Source organism: Odontesthes bonariensis, chromosome 5 (genome assembly GCF_027942865.1).
Source record: "Odontesthes bonariensis isolate fOdoBon6 chromosome 5, fOdoBon6.hap1, whole genome shotgun sequence".
In the NCBI taxonomy this organism is placed as follows: domain Eukaryota; kingdom Metazoa; phylum Chordata; class Actinopteri; order Atheriniformes; family Atherinopsidae; genus Odontesthes; species Odontesthes bonariensis.
The window spans coordinates 29,679,136-29,706,230 of NC_134510.1; the positions used below are offsets into that span (position 1 = coordinate 29,679,136).

General features: G+C 38.8%; 1 protein-coding gene across 2 annotated transcripts in view; it reads right to left on the bottom strand.

Moving 5' to 3' along the window:
- fhl3a (four and a half LIM domains 3a) overlaps positions 1-23,564 on the bottom strand; it is a 29,959-nt gene extending 6,395 nt beyond the window's left edge. The window contains exons 1-2 of one of the 2 annotated variants that reach the window (XM_075466030.1): positions 23,372-23,564; positions 774-939 (exon numbers count right to left, since the gene is read on the bottom strand). In XM_075466030.1, the coding sequence (XP_075322145.1) occupies positions 774-929 (156 nt within the window). In that variant the 5' untranslated portion in view covers positions 930-939; positions 23,372-23,564. Of the gene's footprint in view, positions 1-773; positions 940-23,342 lie in introns of both variants that reach the window. The other variant, XM_075466029.1, reaches the window with a different exon arrangement.
- Between the last annotated feature and the right edge of the window lie 3,531 nt (positions 23,565-27,095).

The window sequence follows — 27,095 nt, forward strand, 5'->3', positions numbered from 1 at the left end:
TAACACGTGAGTGACAGAAAGCACACTTATGTGCTTGCTTTTGTTTTAAAAGGTCTTACAAGCATGACAATGATTTGATTGTCTATAGGGCACTGAGTCAAGAAATTGCTGTCTTTATTTATTGTTCAACACACATGAGGGTGCTGATAAGTCACTGGCCTCTTTAACCAAACAAACTACCAGGAACTGTAGCATGCCCCACTCTCCAAATTCTAAAAAAGGAGCACATGTTGGTTTTAAATGATCCACTTATGTTAGTGTTTTCCATTAAGGGATGATTGGATTTTAACTTGATTGTGGTGAAGAGGGAGACGTTCCCTCATACTGCATTTTTATAGTCTTAGACAAAATTAGTCTGTTGGCTTATGTGGACTTAGAGGAAATTGCCTGCATAATTGCAAGTTAAATTAGCCTTTACAGCGTCTTGCCACACAAAATATATAGAACATGCCTCATTTACTATGAATTATGCATCATTAACATGACATAACTTCTGTTTTAGCAATCCAAAGCCACGTCAAAACACTATAAAAATGGCTTAAAGCTAATTAAAGCACTTCTTTGATGTGCTTGATTTTATCACCTGATGATGGGTGTGCACAGTACGGAAAGACTAAAAACACAACTGGGATTCATCACAGTGAAAAAATGATTTAAAGAAAATTATCTTTCTTTTCTTTTTTTAAATCAAAACTAATGGATCTTTTCATTTGCAGTTCTGGGTGTATTCTGATTGTTTCTGTCATATGGTCATATCAAGATAGATGCCTTACCCTTGCATCGTGGCCGATCAGCTCTTTGCATTCATCGCATGTATTTGAAAACAGGCTGTCATAACAGGGAATGCAGTAGGGCCTGTCATCGGATTGGATGTACTTGCGTCCATACAGAGATTCTTTGCAATTGTCACAGTCGAATTGGTCAGCCATTGTGATTTTTCTACAACACAGAGAGAAGATACTCAGGTCAGCAGTGTTTCAAAGAAAGAGTAGAAGATTTTTCAAATTACGACAATAGATTAGGACAAAAGAAAAGAGGAGAGCACAAATGGGTGTGGGAGTAAATGATGGGGAGTCTGAACAAAAGATTCAGTCACCTTTTTCATTGTAGCATTTGGACAAAAGGCTTTACTGCCAATATTTATGTTGTAAATACTTTGGCGTGCACCAGCAATGGAGCTGAGCCCAAGCAACCTAGTGCAAGTGTGAGCAAGTGGAAAAAGAAATACAAATAACAAAAGAAGTGATAGATGCAGTACAAATTGTAAGTAACTTTTATTGCCGTGTGAAGAAAGTGTGCTAAACGTTGCTTTCTTAATAGCACACCTTCCTGACATTGTAAACAGCTCAAAACAAGCAGCCTAAAGACAAAAGTGCCAATACAAACCAAACAACATCTTTGCACTTAAAATAAACACATCAAACAAACCTAGAAATATTTACGAGGCAGTAATCTATTTGTGATTAAAGCATGGACCACCAGTGGATACAGATACCTTATTATGTGTTTGAGAGTGTGAATGTGGGTGTGTGTGAAAAGTTCAGAGAACTGAAGCTGTCTGAACATGACTCCTGAGCACATGGATTTCTTTCAGGATAATGATGCAAATTCAGCATGGGCATATACAAATGAAGGGGGTGTACAGTCTCAGAACATTGTTTCCTATGTGCATCAAGCCCCTTGATCATGAGTGAGAGCACAACAAAGGGACAGAATAATACTGTGAGAGCATTATTGCAACAATATGAGGTTAACAAAGTATTACAACATGGTTGGAGGATGGCCCAGTGATAAGTGATGTAATCCTCTGGAAGGGTGCACCATTGGCTATTCATTCCCACCTCCAAGTATCAATAATCATCACTGATATAACAATCAATAAAACTTCAAGCTGGGCCTGTGCTGCCTGTCTTACAACCACAAACAAATGCAAGCGTGCAAGCACAATACACAGAAAGCATACAAGAATCCTGTAAACACACCACACAAAAACCCTGTGACACCAATAAAGGGAACAGTGTTACATATGAGATAAAGAGCTCTAGTTATCATCAAAGAAAACACGAGTCTATGGTTCTTAAATTTCAGGTGTCTCCATACAAGACAAAAGGTCTTAATGAGTCAGGGTGAGAAAGTCAAGATCCAACAAACCTCACCTGCTCACAATCCTCATAAATAACCCAATGACAGGCATGTCGCTATGGCGTAACACTGCTTCCCAAGAGGCACTTTCACCACCTTCACCGACCTTACAACATAAATTATAAAGGGTAAATCCTTGACAGCTCTGTGGTCATGTGTTTGCAGTATGGGGCCCCACTATACTAGACTGCATCATCTCTTCATTTTATAACTGATTGGATACTTCTGAAAAGCTGATGACTCACTTATATAATATCCATCTGGATTTTATGGCAAATATGTCAAAGTGAGCAGCTGTGTTTTGACTGCGCAATATAAAGGAAGGAGTTGAACTGGCATGTTTCTGTTTTGACAAAAAATGTGCAAACATTTGACAAACCATCCATCAGAAAATCCCAGCAATGTTGCAATCATCAACCCACATAACTCCAAAATGTAGATTAGATCAATAAAGCATAGTACAGCTGACAAGGAGCACTGTTACTTTATAGTTCTCTACTGTGCCTTGTAAGTAGGTACAGAATGTGCTGTCTTTGCCTGCCAGGTAAGGGAACGAGATGAGGCATGACTCAGAAAGGCAGAAAGCCAGTGCTATGACGTCTGATGTCAGATATAATTTCCAAAGCAAATCAGGCAGCTACAGTATTCATTGCCTTCTCCACATATGTTATATCATTGTATTATCAACACATCATTGAACCATTAAAACTGCAAAAGTGGTACCAGAAACTTTTCAAATAGGTAGAAATACAGTATATGCCCCTATACCTAAGATTTATGACATTAAAAATACCATGCAGCTTTGGTTAGTTTCCCCCTCCATAAGTGTTGTCTTCTGAGATGTGAGTCTGAGCAAAGAGTGAGCCAGCAATCAGGTTAAGATTAAATACCAGGCAGGAAAAAACTCAAAAAAGCTTGTTTTCACTCCCAAATCTTGCTGTGTTTTCATTGCAGAGACTTTAAATACGAGTGTTTAACTGGCCAAAGCAAAGCCTGTAATGAACTTCTGATGGCACATAGTCTCACAGAGAGGGGCATGACGTCAGTGAACTGATCTCTGGGGTGATGAACTAAGATGGGACTGTATGTAGAATTTGCTGACCCAAAACCAACTAAACAAGAAGAGAAGAGAAGAGATTAATTGCTTGTATATGCTTGCATCTCAGCAGAGGTCCATCTCCTTCATGTCCAGTACCCAGTGACTAAGAACCCTACTCTGGGTTAATAATGTTCCCAAATACCAGAGCTATGACTGAATTCAGCCCCCTGGGAAAAAGTGTGGGCCTTTCAAAGAAATCCCCACTGTACTCAGAGAGAACAATGCTACACAAATATCATCCTGAGTTTTTATTCCAGTATTCCCGGCCAAAGTAGGGATCTCTCTTTTAATACTGCATACATTAAGTTACAGTGTCTGGATCAAGAGTAGCATGCGCTAAAAGTTTACAATAGTACTATATTCATTTTTAGCAACATCAATCAGTGAGAATGACTCTACTGGAATGTCTCTGTCATATTTGCTATTGACAAACAGCAGTGATGTTGCTGAATAGTAATTAATTTGTTTATAGGTAAGTTTTGTTAAAAGATAAACTTTTCAGTAAGCATTTATGCATCTCAAAAGATGATTATTTTTGCCTCTGCAACCCAACATCATCAGGACTTAAATCCCATTTTCACAAATGTTTCTCAAAATCCAGTTAATGCATGGTCATATATGGTATGTGGTCACACCTGATAATCTGTAAAACTGGTTATAAACATACCCACAAGGACTTAGTGAGTACTTCACTTTCCTTTAACACAAACATTTTTGGTCCCAGTACAAAGACAACTTGACTGTTTTCAGGAACTACATGAAACCCTTTCACTTGTTTTCACATATTCGGATATAAGATAGTGAAGGAATGCCATGGCTATATTCTACTAGTCATCACTACACTCCCTGATTGGCATAAGGAGGTCAAACTCAGGGCCAACCGTGAGACCTCACAGAACAGGAGACCAAAGCAAACAAGCCGACTATGAAGCTGTTGCTGGGAAACATAGTCACTTTTGGTTACTGAAGGGCAACTGCTACCAAGTCCAGTCCATTCCCACAGGCGGGCCTGTTAATCCCCAGCCCAAACTTTGCTTACGCTCTGCTTAATTCCAAATGAAAAATCTCAACAGCCCTTTGGGAAATATCTTCTAGTTTCCTTCCTTCTCTGCTTCCCATAAATAAAATAAGTTTGTAAAGTATCTGTTTTGCTTATGCTAGACAAAGCACTTGACATCATGTTACACCAACATAGAGAGATCATCCTGACAGCAGCAAGCAGATAGCTGTGTACTGCATGAGCAGCTATATCACCAACTATCACTACAAACAATTGTGTCACATGGAGATTTTGTCAGCTGACGCTGTGGTTGTAAAATCAGGAATTTATTAGAGCAGGGTGACAGTCTCAAAAATGCTTTAAGTGAACACGAGTTGACACATTCTTACTGAGCTACTTTTCAGTCACAATTTCCGACATAATAACCAGGATTCAATTTTAGTTGGCCCTCTTATAATGGCTGGGGAAGGAGTTGACATGAACAAATTTTCAAACCATTTCGAATCAGTCCGATTACCTGTTGCATACAGTACGAATGAACACATATTCACAATACAAACCCTGTTAAGACTTTCTCCCTCATAAAATTCTGAGGGGAATTTAACTTGATATGGCGCAGGAAGTGTAGTGTATAATCACAGCTTATCAAATTAATAGTTAATTTACCTGTTTGCTACATTTAATTGTTTATTGAACTCTGTGTCACACTGTGCGAGCTCTCTCTACAATTCATTGATAAATTACATTTTTTCAAAAAACTTGAGGGGAATTCTAGAGGGGAAAAAAAGTGACAGTAGAGTTTTGGGCTTGCGTTTGGAGATTACGGCTTTACATAGAAATGAATGGACTTCCGGTTTACTGACATATAAAAACACTTGTATTTGGAAATGACACACAGGTGTAATTTTGTGCCAATCAAATAAGGCTGTGAAGAAAAATATGAAAAGTCTTCCTAATAACATTGAGAATTTGAAATAAAGGCTAAAGACATTGTATTTATATAGTTCGGGTACTCTAAAGCCAAGAAAATACTTTCTTTGACTTACAAGTACGCATGTTTATCATGTTTCTTCGAGCGTTTTTTTGCACATCCCTAGCTGTATTTGACCGGATGTAGGGTTATAGGTTATGATGGTACATATGGAGTGTTTTTTCTGGTCTGAATCATCTGATGTGCCAGGTGCAGTACACAGGCAAGTAAGTTACTAGCGTGAATATGTGATTAAAAAGCAAGTATATTCCTGGCCTATGGGTTTAAGTAAAAATAAAGGCCTTGGACTGAATTTGAGGAAATACAGTATGTGAATGAGAGCAGCTTGATTGGTATCAATAGTGCCGTGTAAACGTGCTTATAGACTAGATGCAGGTGAGGCAAACCCATGTGTGAAACAGACAGGAAGCAAGAGTAAATGAAATGCAAATGTCAGAAAGGATTTCAATACAAAACAGGAAGTGAACATCAAACAGGAGTTTAACATAAAACATGGATGTACAAGGAAACCAAGAGTAGAATCCTAAACATGAAAATCCTAAAAAACAAGGTCAACACTAAGATGAAGTGAGCAGGAACACACTGGAATACAGAACAAGTGACAACCCACAAACTCAAAAGCAAAGTACAGATAGGCAAAAGAAACGAGCAAATAGCAGAGGACCATGACAAAAACAGACTAGGAATAACAGGCTCTTTTCAGTTTCAGAATGGATGGCTTTTCAATTTTTAATCATTAGTCTAGTGGATGAATACTAAGGATTTTCCTACAACTATAAAGTGACTAAAAAAGCTACTTAGTTTGTTAGTTGGGGACAGCATCTTAATGATGAACAACAATTTAGTTTTTTCTTCTTTACCACAACAAAAACAAAAGGAAACATTTAATTTGCTATGAAACTGCACAGTTAATGTGGGAATGCCATATCTCAAAGATGAAAAGAGAGTGGTACAATGTGATGAAACTGTACCACCACGATAAGTCAGTGTGGCCAGTCTAGAAAAGTTTAATATCAACTGTGAAAATTGCAGACAAGTTGAGACTGTACTGTCATACGAGATCTGAACACATTAAAGTAAAGAAGAAACCATTTCAGTACAAAGGTAACTTCTGTATCTGTAAGGTGTGTGTTTTATAGGTCCATCATGATTGATGTGCTTTTTACTTGAAGTGGATACTTCAGTAAGTGTAGATTTTACTGTGCACAGTAAGGTATGATTTACTTTACAAAGTACCAGCTACAAAAGCCACTCTATCACCTTTAACTGTCAGGAACTTTTGGCAGCAAATGGACTCACAAACCAGAGAAAGGAGTGTGTTGTTGCAACAGGTCACCTTCAAGTGCAAGTTTCCTTCTATAAAGGTCCCAGATAAAGCCAAAATGAGGGGGGTGGGGAGAAGAAGGTGACATTTAAGGGAAAATGCATGCTAGAGCAGGATCTTAATTTTATGATAAGTCTTAAATCAAATTAGAGTAAAAGTGAAACAGCTGCATTTGGATAAACACATATAATCACATTGTGTCCTGTATGGTGCCTGGACATCTCCCAGACACAGTAAAGCTCCACTTTTGGCTTTGAAATGGGACATCCCTGGACACTTCTGTATATCATTTTGGACTCTGGTTGAGCATATCAAAAATATAACACAATTTCAAAAGCACACTTCATAAAACTTGATAAAATTTGTTTCTTAGTCCAGTGGCCACTTAAAAAGATCCTGATGGAGATCTCATCTGATCTTTCCAGCACCTCATGACCATGCAAGAATAACATTTTAGTGAATAATGCAGGAAAAGGCATGAAACGCACAACAAGGATGTTTAATGGTTCCGAGCTTAAGTTACGACAAAATGCCTGGGGAATTGTATTCTTGTTTTTATTCTTCTTTTTTGAAAAAAAAAACTTGGAGGAAGTTTCCAGATGCACATATTCTTGGAGTCGATTCACACCACAAACTAATCACATCAATGTGACTAATTGTTTGCATGAAAAGCAGTCAGGCTTATTCAGGTCACAATAAGACAACATTGGAGTTTCACACTCAAAATATTTTTGTCATAAATGAGTCAAAGGTTCGGTGCACTGGTCCTCTTGGCTTTTGCTGGATCAGATAAATGAAGGCCACTAATCGAAAGGAGGCACTGAGGCAATAAATCTTATCGCAGGAAGAGAAGGAAATTGCTCATGAAGGAAAGATAATGTTGCAGCCTCGTTCACAGACACATGTGCTTGTTTAAACAAGCTTACAAGCGCTGATTTTGGAAATACAAAAAAACATCTCAACTCTAAAGTTGAGCAAGAATTGTGCTTACACAAACGTTAAAAAGAAAATCTTTCACAATACACTCCCAGTTTAGTTCAACTTCAGGCTGTTTAGCGTAGATGCGACACAGATTCTGAGCCAGAAAACCAAAACTACAATTAAGCTCATAACATTTAAAGGCTTGAGCAATCTGCGGTCATCAAATGGGGTCGGCACTCAGCCACTGTTGAGATGTTATTGGTAAATAACCAATGATCTACTATGCATGTTGTAATTTTTGTACTGTCAATGTCTTGCAGTTGAGTAAAAATAGGGCCCCCCACATGATTCCTACATCAGACTCCTACAGCCAGAGAGCTAAAAGTTAGGATTTGGAGACGAGGGTGATGGTTGTTTCAGGCACATCTGAGACTACTCCACTATGGGAGCCAGGTTCAGACGAGACGACAGAGTATAGGCTGGAGGACCAGACACCAGAGCAGTAACCTGTTATTGTCCCTGAGCATTTAAACACTGCTTGGTGTGGTGTGGGAGGCGACAGAAGGTTCAAATCAAAGCCAACAACATAAACATAAAGGAGGAAAATGACTACCTGCAGGAGAAAATGTCACCATGGTCTTTGTAATTTGTTCTCTCTTGGCAACTTTTAATGACCATACTAGTGTGGGGATATGACTTGATGTCTTTTAATATTAGCCTTAATTCTGTTGTGGTGCAGCATCAGAGGCAAGTTGCATGTTAATATAAGCTGGTTTGGAGAGAATTTACCTTAAACCTTCTGGTCTCATTTATCAAAAAGACTGGATACTGAGATTTAAATGAGTACAAAGATAAACAAAAGCCTGGCACACATTGCACTGACGTTTATTTAGTTATATTCAAAACATAAATTTGTCATAATGTGACAGCTTCTTGGAAAACTTAGACCTGAGGACATGCTAAAGAGGAGTCCTTGTGCAAAACTTTCTGAAGTGAAGCTAAGCTGAAAATCCAACTGTCTCGTGTCATCTCTCCTTTTCCATAAGCCCGTCCCCATACCAGTGTTCCACAATAGTCCACCAACGCCAAACAATAACATTGCAATTACTGTAAATCATACAGTACTGACCCAACCACCATGAGGGAAAGTTTGGAATAAAATTACTCGGAATTCTTTTCTATATCATCATGAGCGGATGGTCAAAAGACTAAATTTTCGGCCTACATTTGTCTTCCTTTGAAGGAAAAAATGCTGCCATACATTACTGCTTCACATCTGGTTTGCATTGGGGAAACTATGCAGTTAACTCCTGTGTGCCAATGGGGGTTTTGGAGAGTCACAGCCTCGAGAATGCAAGAAAGTTTGTCTTTTTTCCTCCCTTTCTTCGCTGGTATTTGCCGGTAAATGTTTAGATGGCAGAGGGAAAAGCTGAGAAAGAGTGAGAAAGGAGAAAGCAAACCTTGAAGAGGAAAAAAAAATCTTGACAGTTTGCTAGTTGATCTTTGGATACACATTGAGGCGGTAAACAGTGTGGTGAGAGAAGATGGAGGTAGGGATTGCAGTAACAATGGAGCGGAAGATAAATGATTAAAGAATTCAACGAGCAATTCAAAGTTCGTGCTCTCAGAGAAACAATGGCCCAGTCACAAAAATAAGCATATCTTCGATAGTAAAAAGAAATATGCTGAAAGATCTCAGAGTAACAATCATAAGCCACAAATCAGTTTCGGCTTATTAACACAGAAAAAAAGAAGTCCTCATTAACCCATCACTGTTCAACTCTGGTCATTCACACATGCAGGGCAAAGGTAGATCAGCCCCACATCAAGCCAGTGTTGTAGAATCAGCTGAGTGACGACTGCATTGTTGGTTTGAGTGGACTGTTCCGTGATGGTGACTTGCCCTGACACACACAGACTGTTTCACTTCTGCCGGCTCAGAGGCATTTCAGTAATGGTTCGATCCTACCTCTTTACTTTCACAAATGACATCAATGCACAACAGAGGTGCATCAGTCCTGGCTTGAAAGGCATGCCAAAAAGGCTTATTTTCTGGGGGTCCCACTGTGAGATTTGAGATGGTTGCTGGCTTTAGACTAAATAAGTTTAATTAGGTTGTTCTACTTCCCGTGAATGATAATTTTGTACGTCATTTCCCTTTGAATAAACATTGCCAATAATCCAAACTCCAAAGTTTCCTATGGCAGATTTGTGTGATTTGAAGTTGCTGCCCTGCTATCTTCAGATCCTCCCTGTCATACTAACCCTGTGATTCAAAGGATAGGGAATCCCTTTGAAATTCGAGGACTCCCCAATTGTCAGAGCACTCTTTTGAATTTGAACGTCTGCTTTTTTTTGCTCAGACCTCCACATATCAAATAAATGTATGTACTTTTTAAAAAGGCCTGCTTTATTTAGTATATCGGTATCGGTATGTGACACGGCTCGGTCTCCATTCAGATCTCAGTTGAATGGGAAGCATGCTTTTGTGAGGTCGCTGCGCTTCCACTTGCAAGCTGGGTGATTCAGTTACTGGTTTGCAGGAGAGAATGTAGTGTTCATAAGACCAGTTCATAAGACCAGAGGGGGAAGAGAAAGCTGTTCTGATGCAATATCTTCAGTGACAAAACAGAAATATAATTTTTTCTGTCTTTTTACATCTACTTCAGAGCCAGGCAGAATCAGAAAATATCTCTCAAGTCAAATGTCAAGTAAAGCCAACTCCTCCGAATAGTCAGAACCAAAAGATTTAGGGGCAAATTTGGCAAACTCCCTCAATTTACACGTCAGACAATTTCAGGCACATGTTTATGACAAACAGCTATAGTTTAGGATTGTTCTTATTCCTGCCCTCCTGCTATAGTTATGTCTTTTTTGTTGAACTCTTGTAATAGTATTTGTTCAGCTGCTCTTTCTGAAACATGAATTAAAAAAGTATAGCCAAAATAAACTAACAAAGTCAAAGATGTACACACATAGACACGTATGTGTATTTGCACTTCTGTCTTTTGAGAGGACACTTGCAGACATTGTGCATTCCTTAACCTCTTAATATAACGTTACTTATCCAATTCAACAGGCAAACTAGAATTTAACTCCAGTTTGAGATCTTTTTGTTTTCCACACAGTTTCACCCTTATCACAGTTCAAGTCTACCCATATTGGTTATTCACAAGTTCATAGCTAAGTCTCTGGGGTTCTTCAGGATGAGGTTTACTTGATTATTTTAAATTTTAAGACATGTTATTTTTTTTTCAAACTGCATAGTCCAACCGCACCTCATTTCATGTTCTCACTGAAATGTGCTGTTTTCATTGTTTTCTCCTGAAGTGCCCTATTATGAAAATTCCAATTCTGATTGGTAATGAAGTGGCAGTGTGAAGAAATACTGCTCTTTCTTTGTTTGAGTTGTAAAAAAATACCCACTGTGGGCCCTTGTTGTGTAAAAATAAAAAAAAAGTAAAAAAGAAAAGAAAAATTCATGAGCAATGTATTCCATTGGACAAATTAACTCTTTTGGTTGTAGACATGGGCCTTTGTAAATTTGTAGACCTTGTAAAAAGTGTTTAGAGTTAGAGTTTAGGTAAAGGAAAATCTTAAAAAGAATAATGTAACCTTACAGGGCCTAGATACATGTAGAGGAACCCATGGAATAGAAGAGAAAACAACTCTGACTGTAAACAACTGTTTATCTCTATCTTGAGAACAAAATGATCCACTATCATTTTAAATTCCAACCAGTTCAATCATGTAATCATGCAGTTGTATAGAATAGTAAATCTATGTAATTTTGAATATACTTGATAAACACATCCAGAAACAGTGAGACTGCCCAGTAAGCATTAAAACAACAACTGCATCCTGACCTAAACCCATTCTGACCGCTGCTGTTCACACATCAGCTTTGTGGCTATTACACAAGGATCCTCATCATACATCTGGACTACACACCAAGTCTTACTTTGAACCGAACAACACAAAGTAGCTCCTGCAGACTCCTGGTCATTCCCAGGTGGTCTTCTAGTGAGTCAACTAACTGGACACGACATGAAAGGAACCAGCCTATGGTTCCAAAGGCCGCACACTCAGCAATATAAGCATGCCACACTTGTGCGGCACACAGCCACAACTGCAAGTGGTTATTTATAACTTATTCAAACTTGTGGCTCATGGCTGCAATGATGGCACCTGACCCTGAATTTTTTTTTTTTCCCTCAGTGTAATCACACATCCCAACATCCAAAGAGAATATTCAGCGTGTTGTTACAAGCAGCAGGTGGATATTTCCTTTCATTCTGTCCAGGGGAGATTTCGTAGGTATAACAACATTATAAGTAGTAAGAACAATCCACATTCTTGACAACAGCTGCACAAATTATATTCCGCCTCCACAGCAGACCAAAATACTTAGCTCTCTCCCGCTTTGACTCTGTAACCCTGTGAAGACGGGTTCATATCTAAAAAAGCATTACGTTGGCTTAGAAAATTGAGGGGGATCTGCCAAGTATGAGTCGGCTGGGATGAATATCTCAGAAGTCATTTCCAGTATATGTAGTCGTTTTTCCTTTCTCGGACACATCTCTATGGCAACTAATAAACAGTGCCATCATTCCACAAGTCTATAAAGCTTTGGCAGTGATGTTTAGCTCTTAATTCATCCTGTACAGCCCTGATAGAGGGCACAACCCAGCGTTTTATTGGGGACACTGTGGCAATACAAAAACTGATACGCTATACTGTAGAATTTTGCAACCATCAGGGAACTTACAGTAGGTATTACATCCCAAACTAAGGGAGATTTTAGACTTTCTAACAATTTCTAAAGTACAGTCTGTAATAAACATGTGGAAAAGCAGGTCAAACTTGCCTAAAATAAATCAGATAATTCAGCAGTGAAGCAAAATGCAAGCTATTACAAATGTATTACAAATTTTAAAACTGTAAAATCAAACAGCATAAAACCAACTTCCTTTACTTGGGTATTAGTTCTAAGAACCAAATGCATATTCGTTTCCTGCTGGGCAATGACCCAGAGCACCAGCATGGGGTTGATAACAATGTCCAAGGTAGTATGCACTCACACTGTGCTATTTCCTGTTACCCCAAACAGAACCATCTCTGGGACTTCTCAGCAAGTCGGTCACACACAAACATACAGTCACAATGAAAAACAGGCATATAATGTCTAAACACACTGACACAGTCCTGCAGAAGGACAACGTCAGTGATACACCTGCAGGTGGTTGCAGAAGCTGTCTCATGTCTATGCGTGCGCATACACATAAACATGCAAGGCTGAGGGTAGGTAGAGGGATCAAACAAAAAATAAACAGGGGGCTTGAGCGACATGTGCATGAAAAGCACACACAATGAGCAGCTGCATATACACTCTCAGAGTTTGTTTGAGTCTCTTTGTGGGGACTTCCTGTCAAGTGTGATTACCTTTCATAGACATGATCCTCTGCCTTTCTGCTCGTATAAATGAAGCTGATAAGATCAAACAATCTGATGGATTTAGGAAATGAGTTTCAAACACAGTGGGAAGATCATGGTAATAGCAATAAAAACATGGTGAGTAGATGATGAATTCAAACCAGAATTAGGAGCTGGGACTGACTACTACCAAGACAAAGTCCTTTGTTTTCAATCTTCCCTGTAGCCCAGAAAGTGTAAGCCTTACATAATCAAACTTTCCCTTAATAATTCTGCAGTCTGATGCAAAAAAAAAACAACTGGGCTTATACACATCTCTCATGACCTAATTTGTCTAATTCAGAAAGGACTCAGAAACTAATTTTCCTTTTTGTCAGTCTCTATTTTCTTTGACCTTCAAACACATTGATGAAGAGCTAGTCCTGTGCGCATTGGAAATCCTGAAATCACATTTTTGCTTGATGGAAACTAAATGCACTCTGATGAATTGCTACAAAGTCAGGAAGTGTATATGCAAGTTATACACCGATGGAGGTTAGTGACCTAAAGGTTTATCCTCCTCACCACACTGCCAGGAGAATGTCTCGGCTCTGAAACGCAGCAGGCAGGCTGCAATGAGCTCACTTTAAAGGTGTCCATAAATCATGCTGCCATACTTCCAGCACTGCCTCCGCCCTCAGCTCCCCACGTCCCCCTGTCACCAACCCATCCACCCTTTTTTTCTTTTCTCTGCCACTTTGTGCATTACTAGTACTTGCTAGCCATTTGTGTTTTGAGCTTTTGCATTCATCCCCAGAGCCAGCGTAGGATAAGAACAGGAATTTAATTGTGTCGTGGCCTAGCAGTGAGCATGTCATGTTAAAGCAGTCGTAACAGAAGAACAGGGAGCAGAGGAGTGATATAAACATGTGCTGAACAAAAACTGATTAGCTCTGACATAAAAAAAAAAAACACTACTCCTTCAATGAACAATGAATCTCAGTCAAATTATCGGAGGTTTGTTTTTTAGATATCAAGGCGAGCTTCAAGTTCAGAAATCCTATAGCTAGTTTCTTGACTTTGCCAGAAGAAAGCTGCAATTTGTCAGCTCCTTATCTTAGAGTGTCTCACGCTGCGATCTTTTTTATCATGCACCCATGCAAAACACCATTCATCTTCCAAACCTAATTCGTTATCGGTGATAAAATGCAAAGTCGCAGCTGCCGTTGTTAAATAGAGACACCGTGAAAATGGGTAGTTTGGTAAACACTGATAGCGTGGCTGAATTATGTTGCTTCCAAATGCAGACTTGTCTATCTCTTTCCATCTATTAACCACAACCCTTCCTGAGCTCGTTCTGTTTTTATCCTGCTCCTCTTGCCTATATAGTAGAATTCCTGGCTTAGATGGATTTTTGAACAGCACTGAACACAAAACAGACTCGAGCAAAGTGAGAGGCTTGCTGAAGCCACAAGCGTCTTGCCATGACTCCACAGAGTCTTCATCAATCAAATGAAGTGTAGATGTAAATCATGCACAAGTACATTAGCAAGTTATATGGCTCTGTCTTGATTGTTGGACCAGCAGGATCCACAAGCAGAAAACGTTAACAACTACATGGCACATGATGGAGAGGACTGTAATAATATCCTGACTGATGGCCACCACAAGACATGATGTTGCCGTTGATCATTATCATGCATGACATCTCATACTATAGGACATGTTTTCCTCCATTTCCTTTCACCAAGTATTAAACCTTAAACAGTTTCCACTCACCAGTGTTGAGAAAGCATGAGACGGGATGAAGGATGGGGGATTTTAAGGGGGGTTGAATACTTTTACCATGAAGTCATGGTACTTGTGTCACTGGACCTCTGCAGTACTTTGCTCACCGTCTGGCCTGCATTTTACCCATTGATCTCATTTCCATTGCCAACATTGGATGCAGTGTTGTTTGAAGCTGAATGTTTGAGCCCAATAAAGCCCTGAAAAAATTGCAAGCTTATGGTGAACCTAAAGAAAAATAAAGAAGAAAACAACTGAAAGATGTCTACCAAATTCTAAGAGGACTGGAGTTACAAAATGTACAGTTTTGATTGGCATTTAGTGGAGTAGTAAAATGTACAGCTATTGTGCATACCTGATGTAACAAGCTTCTTCCATCCATGTCATGTGCTGGTTTGAATTAGTGATTGTCCTTAAATATGAACAAATTTGATTTTTTTTTTATTGACAAGATTATAATCATAACATGAGATATTCTGAATTGAGATATCCATTTAATTACATATGAGAAGGCCGCAACTGGTTTGAGCAGGTTCTGTTGTCGTATGAGTATTTTAAAGTGCTTCTCCGGCAATTATTAATCCCTGGAATAAAAAAAAATACATTTAAACTAATTTTAAATGGTTTGAACCTGGCTCTTCATCTTTTTCCTCATTCAATGAAAGGAATTGGATCTGTGCATATGCTAATCAACCCTGCCCACATCTCCACCCACCAGCAGTTTAGGATGACCTTCCCTATTTACTCTGACTCTGTTTACTATATGCTCTGTTTGGCAATTTCTAATGTTGGGGTAATTATTGTTTGAACCAAAAAATGATTATAAAGAAGAGGGCGCTAAACTATATATGGTCACATGCAAGATGAAGTATCAGAATAGTAATGTATTCACTTTCAATGGCTTTTTACGTCATTATAAATTAGCTTTGTAACATAAAAATTATCTTTTACACATGTTGGTATTGTTAAAAACTTCATTTTTAGCAGAGGAGGCTTTAAATTACAGTGAATAACAATATCAGACATGAGAATAAATATATAGTATACATAAAACACTTGTGTTTAACTGCTTTTCCAAATGAACTATTCAACATCTATTTTGTAGGTGGCCCTTTAACATGAAAGAACAGCCATTTTACCACCACAAAAGGCACGTAGAAGGAGAGTACAGGTGATGACGAAGAGGAAGACACTGGAAGAATTAGTGGCTGTCAGTGCTGTTATGTGAGATGTTTGAGGGAACTCATTTGAGAAATGGAGGGACATATTTATTACCAAATACAGGAACAAAATACATCAACCTTGTCAAACATGCAAAAACACGAAGAGGTTAGGCAAATTCAGGATAGGTGAAGACTGAAAACAAAAATTACACTGGGGGGCTTTCCAGATGGAAATTGTTTTTTATCATAACACATGATAAAGCCTACCACTGTAGAGGCATGTTGCAAGATAGTAGTTGCTATCTCCAACTTCACTGCTACATGTCAGATATTGGTTCACATTTGTATTTTGATTGTTTATGTTAACATCTATAGCATCTGTATTGGCAGAGGTGTGTTCAATTTGTATTTTGCTGGTGCTAATGCAGTTAAGCGCCATCTTGATCTCGGCAAACGGTTTTGGCTGAATACCCAAGACATATACACCGCATCAACAGAGCTGCACAATCACACTTAATGCTGAGATAATACAATGTTCACACTGTAAGAAGTGATATACACAGCTCACAGAGGATTTATAAAAGGCAAATATCTGGTGTTTTTGGCAATATTCCAGAAGACAGAAGGTTCCATTTCACAGGAAGAAAGATATTTTCACAGACATAGTAATATATCACATCAATATCACATATCTTTAAGGCTGATGACATTGAGGTCCAGATAGCTGTAATTTCATTCAAATCAAATTGAATTACTACAAAAGCACGCAGACTTACTTTTCTTCAGTTTCACTTTGTCATTTGTGCGTATATTAATGAGCGACAAGCTCTGTCTGCCCATCTATGCAATGTGATTATACATATTATGTTGTTTGGAAGAGAATGATTGCACCACAAAGACTGCATTTATTGTATAGGCAACATAAAAGTACGATAAATCATATCTGAAAATGCAAATTATTTAAAAACAACTGTTTTCTGAATTTATGCTCCCATGAGCCTTTTTGATTTCCATTGACTATTAGAAGTTTACATAAGTAAACTCTACATAAGTAGATTATCATACTATTCACAGAAAAACATCAACAGTATTATCTGGAGTTGAATGTTTATGAATCATTTAGTAACTCTGGAACTCCCTCCGCACTGAGTGATACTCTCTATAGCTCAATAGAATCGACTAGTAGTGAAAATCCTGTCAAGCAAAGCAGTATATCATTGTAGCGTCTCACTGACTGCCCCATTTTTATGGACTTTATTTACATAAGGTGAATGAGACATGACAACAGACAATATGACATCTCTTGTGTGTGCTCGTTGTCATAGGTGTAAATAGTTGCTGAAATGTAACAGAAACTAAGATGGAGAGTTGGTATAAAAAAAACTACAGCCTGAAGAAGACCAAGAATCCCTTCTTAGCTCTTTGATACATATCCCTGCCATGCTTCTTCTCATGGATGAGCTGACGTCCTTTTATAGCCACATGAGGGACACTTTCTACCATTTATGGCTCCTTTAAAGTGCTGCATGGAGGTCGGTAAACATCCAATGAAGGTGACAGAAAACAGGGAGGCAAAGTTGGCCAACAAACATCCTATCCACTTCCTATTCCTTTTCAGTAAATCTTTGACAGCTTTGGAAAACAGCACCGATGGTTGCCCAAGCAGTGCCAAGTGCACTCTCCTCTGTGTATTTGGAGTGCACACAACTGTCATAGTTCAATTAAGTAAAAAGTATAAATCCACACCTCAGTGTATCTAGCTCTGGCTTGTCTCAGCCTGTCTGCACTGTGGAGACTATTGTTTCTGCCACAGAGCCATGAAGACGAGACTTGGAGCACAGTATGCATGTATGTATGCTTGTAAAGACAAGTGAGCAAAAGATATAAAAGACAGATGATGAGGAGAGATGGTGCAAGACATTCGGGGTAAAGAGTCACATTCTTGTTCATTTGCTAGTTCCATCATGCAGAGCAGGCATTTTACCGTGTTTACTTTCAGAGAGGGGAAAGCTGTGTCTAACAGCTGCACTCCAAATAAACACTGTTGTATTTATCATAGACAAGCTAATACACTTCTAATCTCAACAAGTAACAGCTTTTCATACTATCCAATAAGTCACAGTATTGTGGTTCATTCCTGGAAGACAGTTGTGCAACGTATAAGACATTAATGCACATTAAGATGAAATTTAAACACGCTAAACACCCTAACTCTCATGACTACACTTCCTGTTTTGTAATGTCATGGTCTAAGTTCATTCTTTGCAGATGTGGGATTCAGAGCTATTAAGTGTTTGGGAAGCAATCAACACCAGAGCAGTTGGCATTGCATCAAACTGAAGTTACAAGCCATATAAAGACACAACTACCCCATCAGCAGGGGGAGAGGTTGGGGATACAGAAGTGGCGTGGTGGAACAAACACTGTGTGTGTACAAAGCTAAAGTTAATTACCTCCAATACATCTGCTATGAAAGTAGAGTCCTGCGAACATGTAGATGTGGATAAATAGCCCACTCTCTAAGGGAGTTACAGTGTACTGAAGGTGGCATTTTGATCATCAGGCATTGCTGCCTTGTTTGATGCCTGCTGTGTACCATTGCATGGTTAAGGACTGCTTGCCAAATGCTCTCATATTATTGCCCAATAAACTCACTGTTCAAGAACAATCGGGGGGGGAAACATGACAACATTCTTGCTTCCATAGAAACAAAACCACTTTGTCATCTTTATTGGTTGCTGCTAGATAATTGCAGATATGCTCATATTAAGGACAATTTTTATTTCAAGTACTAATTCAAAGATACAATGGTGAGTGGGGGTAGCAATCAGCCTTAAACATTTGGTATTAAATTCTTTACTAAGCATGCGACATACCTCTGACGGATGCCATGATAATTACAGGTCAGAGGGCCACAAATTCCTCCAAATGAAGATTTCTCATGTATCTCACATATGAATATATGTGGTCAAAATCAGAAGGGTAAGCTTTGGCTCTTTAATTTGTCATCTCACTCAGCAGAGCAGAGATATATAAGGATGGAATAACATCTTATTACCTTGTGTTCAGGAGGAATTCACCTCATTGAACATTCTTCTCCTCGAGTGTCTCCATTAACCATAGGTTATCCTATGATTTAGCCACAGGCCCAACATAACCTTTCATTTTATAAATTTATAAAACACACTGCATTAGCAGTTGTATAAAACCGCTGCAATTTGTCTGAGGACATGAAATGTGTGCTTCCCCTTCAGTCCTCCCCTTTCTCTGTTTCTTGATGTGACATGCAACATTTGTTCCCCTCGATCAGTGCCAGCGCATTGAGCAAATTAGGACATTACGCAATCCTAAAGAGATTTGAACACTTTCATTTTTAACAAAGATGTGATCAACCCAGAGCAGAGGTGAAGGAGTTACATGGAAAAACAGACAGGTTTATCTGGGATCCTGTTCCAAGTAAGAAAACGAGACAATTTAGGCACATGGTGTAGGAGTTGGTAACTGCTGCAGCTCTGCAAAGCATTTCTTTCAGCAGCTCTTATTAATCTGTATGTGTCATGGACTTTTGTCACGTCGCCCTATCATTCTCCCTTTAGGCGAAGGTGCAGAAAAACAGTCATGCCTGACTCACAATTTTCTCAAGTGCAGGACAGAATGTGATGATGCAGCAGTGAATCGACAGGATTTCTGCACCCAAACAACATCTGTTACATGTGAGAACTTTTGGAGGAAACACTGATAAAGTAGAAACATGCCCCATGAATTCAGCATGTATTAAATATAACAGACAGATATGATAACATAGAGTAGACAGAGTGAGAGGTGGAGCGAGGCAAAAGATAGCCCCATTCTTCCATGGCATGTAATTAGTCTGTATTAAACTGTGTAGTTAAGGGCCATCTGCACTTCTTTGCTCACAATTTGGTATTTCCTCTAAAACAGCATTTTCTTTGAGTGTAGTAGGTAAGTACTAGGTATAGACCTGTAATTGTATCCCTCGAGAAACATAATTACCCCATTAGCAGAGAGTCAGTTACCTTTCACACTCTTTAGCTGGCTGTATAAAGTTTATGTTCTCTTTACATAAAATCCAGCTTGGACTGAGCACTGTGGCAGAAAGTGCAGAGAAAGAAGAGGGGGAAAGCAAGTGAGGCAAGATGACTGGATTGTGAGGGGGGCATATATTACCTCCCACAGGGGCCCTGACTGAAGAGATCAAGTTTCAGACGTTTACCAACAAAGCATCCATGGAGGAAGTCTTGCGACCCTCACAATAACACCACAGCACCTGGCTATCCTCACACAGGAAATCTGAAGTCACTTCCCCCTCTTCAGAGAATGCAGACACAGTACTACTGGGAGCCATGTGCCCCCATATCCTTGAGTCGGGAACTGACTACTATAACAACTTACGAAAAAAAAAAACATGTAGAATTTCTAAATTATAAAACACTACATGATTTCCCACTGACTTGATCCACTGAGTTTGATTCTATTAACACTAAAGCTTTTTTTGGTTCTTTTATGCAATATAAATGTGATTTCATTAATCACTTGAAAGACATGAAACCTGGGTTGAGCTGTATCTAACATTTTGAGTGGAGCTATAAGTATAAAGGGCGGAGCAAAGAACTTGATCAAATACAATTTGATCAGAGAGACACAGACATATTTTAAAATCTGACAACACATTCCTTGACTAATTTAATTTGAAACAAGTCTGAGCAGCATCCTGATCTGAGTTAAACTTAGCAAATATGATTGTGAAAACCTGCTGTTTGAGAGTAGCCTTTGGGATTATGTGGCACAAAGCAATTACACAAGCACAAACTATGCCCAGTGCCCTCTGAACACCACAGAGGAACAGACTGCTGCACAAGGTCAAAAGAGAACTACTTCACACAAATCTATATTCTGCTCCCAAACCACCTGCAAACACTTGACCGCCGATTCCTCCATCATTAGCGTTGGCCTGGTTTCAAACGGTGCCAGCACATAAAACCAGCCACAACCAGTCCAAGTCATTTAACTGCAGTCCCACTGTAGTTTAGAACTGGCCGGGGTCCAAACACCATGCGGGGCTAACCTTTGGAAAACACTGAGACCTCCAAAGAATGTGACCATGGTCAATGAAACAGAGAGGGAGGGAGGAAGAGGAAAAAAAGCAAACAAATACATTATACAGCCCGTGGGCTCTGTCAAGGCAAACTTCCCAGATGGTAAAGGGGACAGAATTACTGTTTTTTAGCTGCTAGGGCATCATTTCTGCTCGTTACTGTGACAAAGAGTTTGTAAAAATAACCTGTCAGCAGTGTGAGCACAGCAGGATTCCTCAGAGACCAAATCTCCTTAGGCTAAAAATGATGCCACAACACACAAAAGAAAGGTGGTGGATCGACTTCTGCAGTTGTGATTGTGAGGATTTCTTGTCCTCAAGTTCATATATCCATTATTAAAGACTTCAGTAGACTAAGATATACAGCGGGTTTATTAAAGCATGAGGTTTTCTAACTTAAATCATTACATTTTAAAATCAATTCCTCATTATAAATCAAAGTAAATCAAATAATCTTATCTTGATGGTTGATCAAGTGACTTTATAGGAGAAAGAGATTACTTAAAATGAAGAACCCTGAGAGAAATTTCAACTCTGTAGGGTCCATTCAACAATTTTTAATTCATTATTTTGATACAGCACACTACTTTATTGTACTGTTAGGTACCTCTGATCTCATCTGATCTGTTTCAAGCTATAGCAGGGAGACATTTTCACCAGAAACCTCTGATACATGCACTGGTAAAATAAGGTACACTCCAGTGGAGAACATTTATCAACCAGAGAAGCAAATTTTAGTAGCTAGTGGAGAATAGATATAGGAAGGCCATTATCACGGTCATATGTAGCTTCTAGCCTGCTGGATGTGTAAATAGGCAATTGTTAGTTTATGGTATCAACTGTTTATGGTGATGAAAGTCAGTGTTATCCTTAAAGTTTGTTTCTTATGCCACAAAGTGAATCTAAAACTCAGTTGTAACAGGTTAAAGGAATCCAGGCATCTTTTTATACGTGAAACATTTAGTTTAGGACCTCTCCACCAGACTGTATCTCAGTATGTTGAAGATTAATTACAGATTATCAGTTTAAGAATAAGAATAAAAGCTTGAGACGTCAATTGTTAAGATCCTGAGGCTAAATGTGTTGTCAACGTAAGGAGCAAAGGGGTTTCCTATTCCTAAAGGTTCTTCAAGTCTTTCCAACAAGAGCCAAGACAAAACAACGGTTTATCTGTGCGGACTGATGGAGTTGATTGAAAAAGCAGCTTCTCCATTCTTTAGTCTAATATTTCAAACACTGGCAAGCCTGAACACTTTGCCCTCCCACCATGCCCACTGCACCCACATGACGCAACAGGTGTGCCAAACAGCCGTCATGATGATGACAATACACTATGTACTACGAAGTATTGATGTACGCCCAACCCAGCTCCAGAGGCTGCAGCACAGACACACCCATTACAGACACACTCTGCCATATCCCACTTCCTCTTGCCGGAGAAAAGACATGTTTAGCCTGAGGGACTTTGCTCTGTGAAGCCTTCATTGCTCAGCTGGGAGCTTCTGTGATACAACAGTTGCTCCCTAATCCTTCCTACACACAGTTCAGTGGGTCACACAAACTAATAGAGTCTATTTCTCCTCTGAGGGGATGTTGTTTTTCCTCTTACATATACATGTTTATTTTTTTTCCTTGAATTTTTTTTTCCTTGAATTTCTAATACATGGGGAAACAAGTGTAGGTGAGAGGTGAAGATAGTGAGAAAAATATGTACGTAAATGGAAACAAACATAGGTGGAAGGAAAAATTGGGATGACATCCTCTCTTGTCTTCTGCTTGTACTTTGCAGCCTAATCTCCTGGGTCCCCTTGAGTATAACTAATGTGTCATAATGTCAAGCCCAGGCCATCTCTCATCTGTCTGCTCACAGTGTTTTACTGGACAGCTGAAGTCCAGTAAAACACTGGACTTTACTCCATGCCTCTTTGAATGAAAGGCATGGAGTAAAAATGACCTGAAGGTGTTAATGGATCGGGATTACTGTGCAAATAATGGTTATGGGTCGACCACCTGTTCAACCACTTCTATCATTACAAATAGTGATCACAAATAAAAACATCCATAAATTGGATTGGTTTTAAATCTTTAAATTTGCCCACCCTGGTGCCCACCATTTTGCTTTTTTTTTTTTTAGACATAGTAATGTTATTACTTATAATCTCGAATATCTCCGAGGTTCAGATTTCATTGATTCTTTGTAATATCTTCAGCTGAACACATCTGGCTTAATGATGCATTTTAAATTGCGAGTTTGTTTTCAATTAAATGGTCTAAAACAATTCGAACAGTTTCTAGATGTTTGATAATCGCTCGACCCTAAAAAAAAAAAGAAAAAAAAAAAAAAAAGAAGCGATGTTGCTGTATTAATTTTTTTTCTTAGTCTTACCAGGAATAACGTCTGGAGTGTGGACGCACCTTTCCAACTTGACAGTGGAAACCCTCCTCCCTCTTTATGCCAGCAGACACCCGTTCAGATCAGGTCTGGGATCTGTTCACAGATCACTACACGGACGGTTAAGGAGCGTCGCTCTCCAGCTGTAAAACTTTCTTTGTCCCTTCTGACTCGAATCAAAGCTCTGTGGCGAAGAGGGATGCAGCTTGCCGGCTACTTTTGTCCTACTACTGAGGAAGTTGCTGGTAAGTCACAAGATCCCGCCCCCCAAAAAAAGCATTCGTCCCTCCCTCCCTCCCTCTTTTCTGCGACTTCAAACGAAAGCAGAGAGAAGTTCAAGCATGAGGGTAGATTCCTACAGGGCTCTTTGTCTTGGGTAGAGTTTATTTTAGACAGTTATAATAGAATTGTATAGCTTTATTTTTTCTTTTGGGTTTATGGGCTGAATTTGTAAAGCCTGCATATCATGAGATATGAGGGTGTGTAGGGTATTGGCTAGCTTATTTTTCTTTTAGCTTCTTTGAGTTGAACTTTTCATTTATCAATTAATGAATGAATCAGTTAAATAAATACATAATCAGGTTTCAACTGTGTGTCAGTTATGGTGGCTCATCATGAATGAACACTGTTTGAGGGACTCAGTGTGTGTTTTGTCTCTTCTCATTTTCAGAAAACAAAAATTTGGAGAAGAAGTATTCACAAATGAATATTTGTGAGTGAACAGCAGCAAACAGCCAAAGTAATCACTTTCACTAAGTGACGTTTCTTGATCTTTTTATATCCTAATATGACCAAACGGGCCAAGGAACAACCCAAGTCATACTTCCCTTTTACTGTGTCTCCAGTCCTAATGGTTCATTTTTGTCATGACTCAACAAGTGGGAGCGATGTTCACCCTGCTGTTGTTTTGTCACACATATAAGGATCATTACTTCTCATCACCTCTGTCATTACACTTAATCAGTTATACATTAAAACACTAAAGCGCCAGCTTTTATGATGGACAGCATTGTTCTTGTTTGTGTCATCACATCAAGAAGTAATATGCAGCTGACCAGTCACCACATACTGCACCTTGTATTTTTCATGCTCTCTGTCTTATCTGAGTTAGCGAGACTAAAGTCTGGCATTATACTTAGACACTGATTACTCATAGAAAACCGAAGCTGCCTTGTGATGTTCTTTACTGGGAAATTACAAGAATTTAGAGTTTCAAAAGCAATTGTGTTGTACATGTTACAAACATCTGGAGAGGTTGTGTTTGGAAGAAAGGTTCAAAATCAATACTCAGAATATCAGAATATAGTATATTCAATACTTTATAATGAACTCAAAACACATCTGCCATATCTTGATGCAGAATTCTTCCCAAAAGAAAGAAAAATAAAAACACCAGGAGGGTTATATGCAGTGTCTTAACTGTTCCGTGGACTGTGCTCCTCTGGGAGGAGATCTCTGATGTTGCTCCTGGGATCTGTAGGAGCCACTCTCTCAGTTTGGGGGTCACGGCCCAAGTACTCCAATTACCACTAGAACCACTGCTGCCTTCACTTCCCACATCTTTTCAACTTCCTCTTTCAGCCTTTGGTATTTCTCAAGCTTTATGTGTTCTTTCTTCTCAGTGTCTCTGTCGCTTGGGATTGCTACATCTACCACCACTGCCTTCTTCTGCAGTTAGTTGACCACAATAAGGTCTGGTTGGTTAGTCATCACCGTTCTGTCAGTCTGGATGAGGAAGACCCACAGGATCTTACTTCTGTCCATCTGAGAGTCTCCTACTTCCAATCCATACTCGGTAGAGATGTTCCTACACAGGAGATGGGTTGGGAGTAAGAATGAATTATGAATATTTGTTGCTGTGATATCCGGATAACAAATTCAAACAGCTGCATAATAATCCATCATAAATATACAGCTGACAAGAACAGAGATGTAGCAACTGGCATTTTACTCAAGTAAGATATTTCTGAGAAAATCCATCATGGAAAGTTTTAGAAAGAAAAGATTTTTGTGTTATTACCAATCACTGTTGTTGGATTAAACCTTTTAGAGTAAATCATGTGAGGCCTTGCTAAATATTAAAAGCATTAAACAATACTATGTGAATGTTATCTTTTATTGATTTGGCCTCATTTTATTTACATTTTTTTGTAAATACCAAAGAAAATGAACAATTTTACACATGAAAGAGGTCATTACAAACATTACAGTTAAAACTTGTGACTCTGGTTTTCATGGTCCTGTGACAACTTAGGGAATGTGATCTACACTGGTTTGACCCCTCAATTCCCCACAACTCCCTAATTATAAATTCTAATTTTACACTCCGAGGCGTGGTCCTGTCAGACTGTGTGGAACAAATTAAAGGTTACAGGCCTGTCAATTCATTGAGGTAAAAATGGCACGATGATTCCTACACTGTGTCTTTCTTTTATAAAAAAGGTCAAGAGTAGCTCCTCTTACCTTAAGGTGAATATGAAACATATCTCTGATTTGATCTCTGAAAAACAAGCTAAAAGAGTTACAGTGGAATTGAATTTAGTGATAGACTATAAGCTTCAAACTCTTTGAGCTCTGTGGTTTGAAACACCTGAGTGAAATTAGCTCTAATGAGCATCATGCCCCTGAGCACAAGACTAACGAGGTGATTATGCTGTTAAGTGCTGCATTTAAGAGATGTGGGTATGGCTTTTTACAATATGAGTCTGTTTTCATCACATACATGATGAAAAAACTTTGGAATGATGGGCCAAAAACATTTATCATACAGAGAGATATGAAGCACAAACCATCACCCAAGCAGAGGATATTTTACACAGAAAATTAATTTGCTTCCAATACAAGAGCACAAGGAATTACTTGCTGGTTTGAAAAGATGTGCTTTTAATGAACAATCAAATTACCATCAACTACAAAAGCTTTTCAGAAAATCAGCAAAGATGGGTTTTTTTTTCACACATGAACATATTCCGGTAGACCAGCATTATCTGAAAAAACAAAATAAAACAAAACATCTGCCTCTCATCACTTTGTCATTGTGTTTATTTCCACTATAAACCCTGTTGTGGCACAAGGTGCAGTCTTGAAATCAAGTACAGAAAATAAACACCATATTGGGATTTAGTTGCGGACAGTTTTGTTTTACATTAGCTTGTTTCAAGGAACTATGTTGAATATCTCACCGAGCAGTGCACCCATACTGTATGGAATCAACAACCTGATCACAGGCCGTATTAATGGCCTCTGTTGGTGTCACACTATATGAACATATTTTACATGATTATAGTGTTACCCCTGATGCATCGACCTGAAAGTAACATTTTACTGCTGTAGCAAATTCAGGTGGGGCACCTTTTAATAGTGGGTTCCTACTATAGAATAAATTTCAAATCAAACTGATAAAATGTGAGATTATTTCTCCTGCTTTGTTAATTGTATAGAAAACTTATTTTTTTTAGTAGGTAGCATTTTTTCATACTCTGGACTGTTGGTGAGAAATGGGCCACCATGTCACATTTACATGGCAGTCCAGTCCAGTCCAGTACCAGTACAGTGTATTGTATGTGAAATATGTACAAAACAAAAAGATCAATATTGTTGTGTGGGTTAACATCAAACTCATAAGCCAGGAAAAGGAACTTTGCAATATGCTGTAGTCTGAAATTATCTATTTTGAAACAAGCCATGATGATGTCCTAAATCTAACCAAACCAGTATTTATTCCTTATAAACAACCATCTTGTGTTT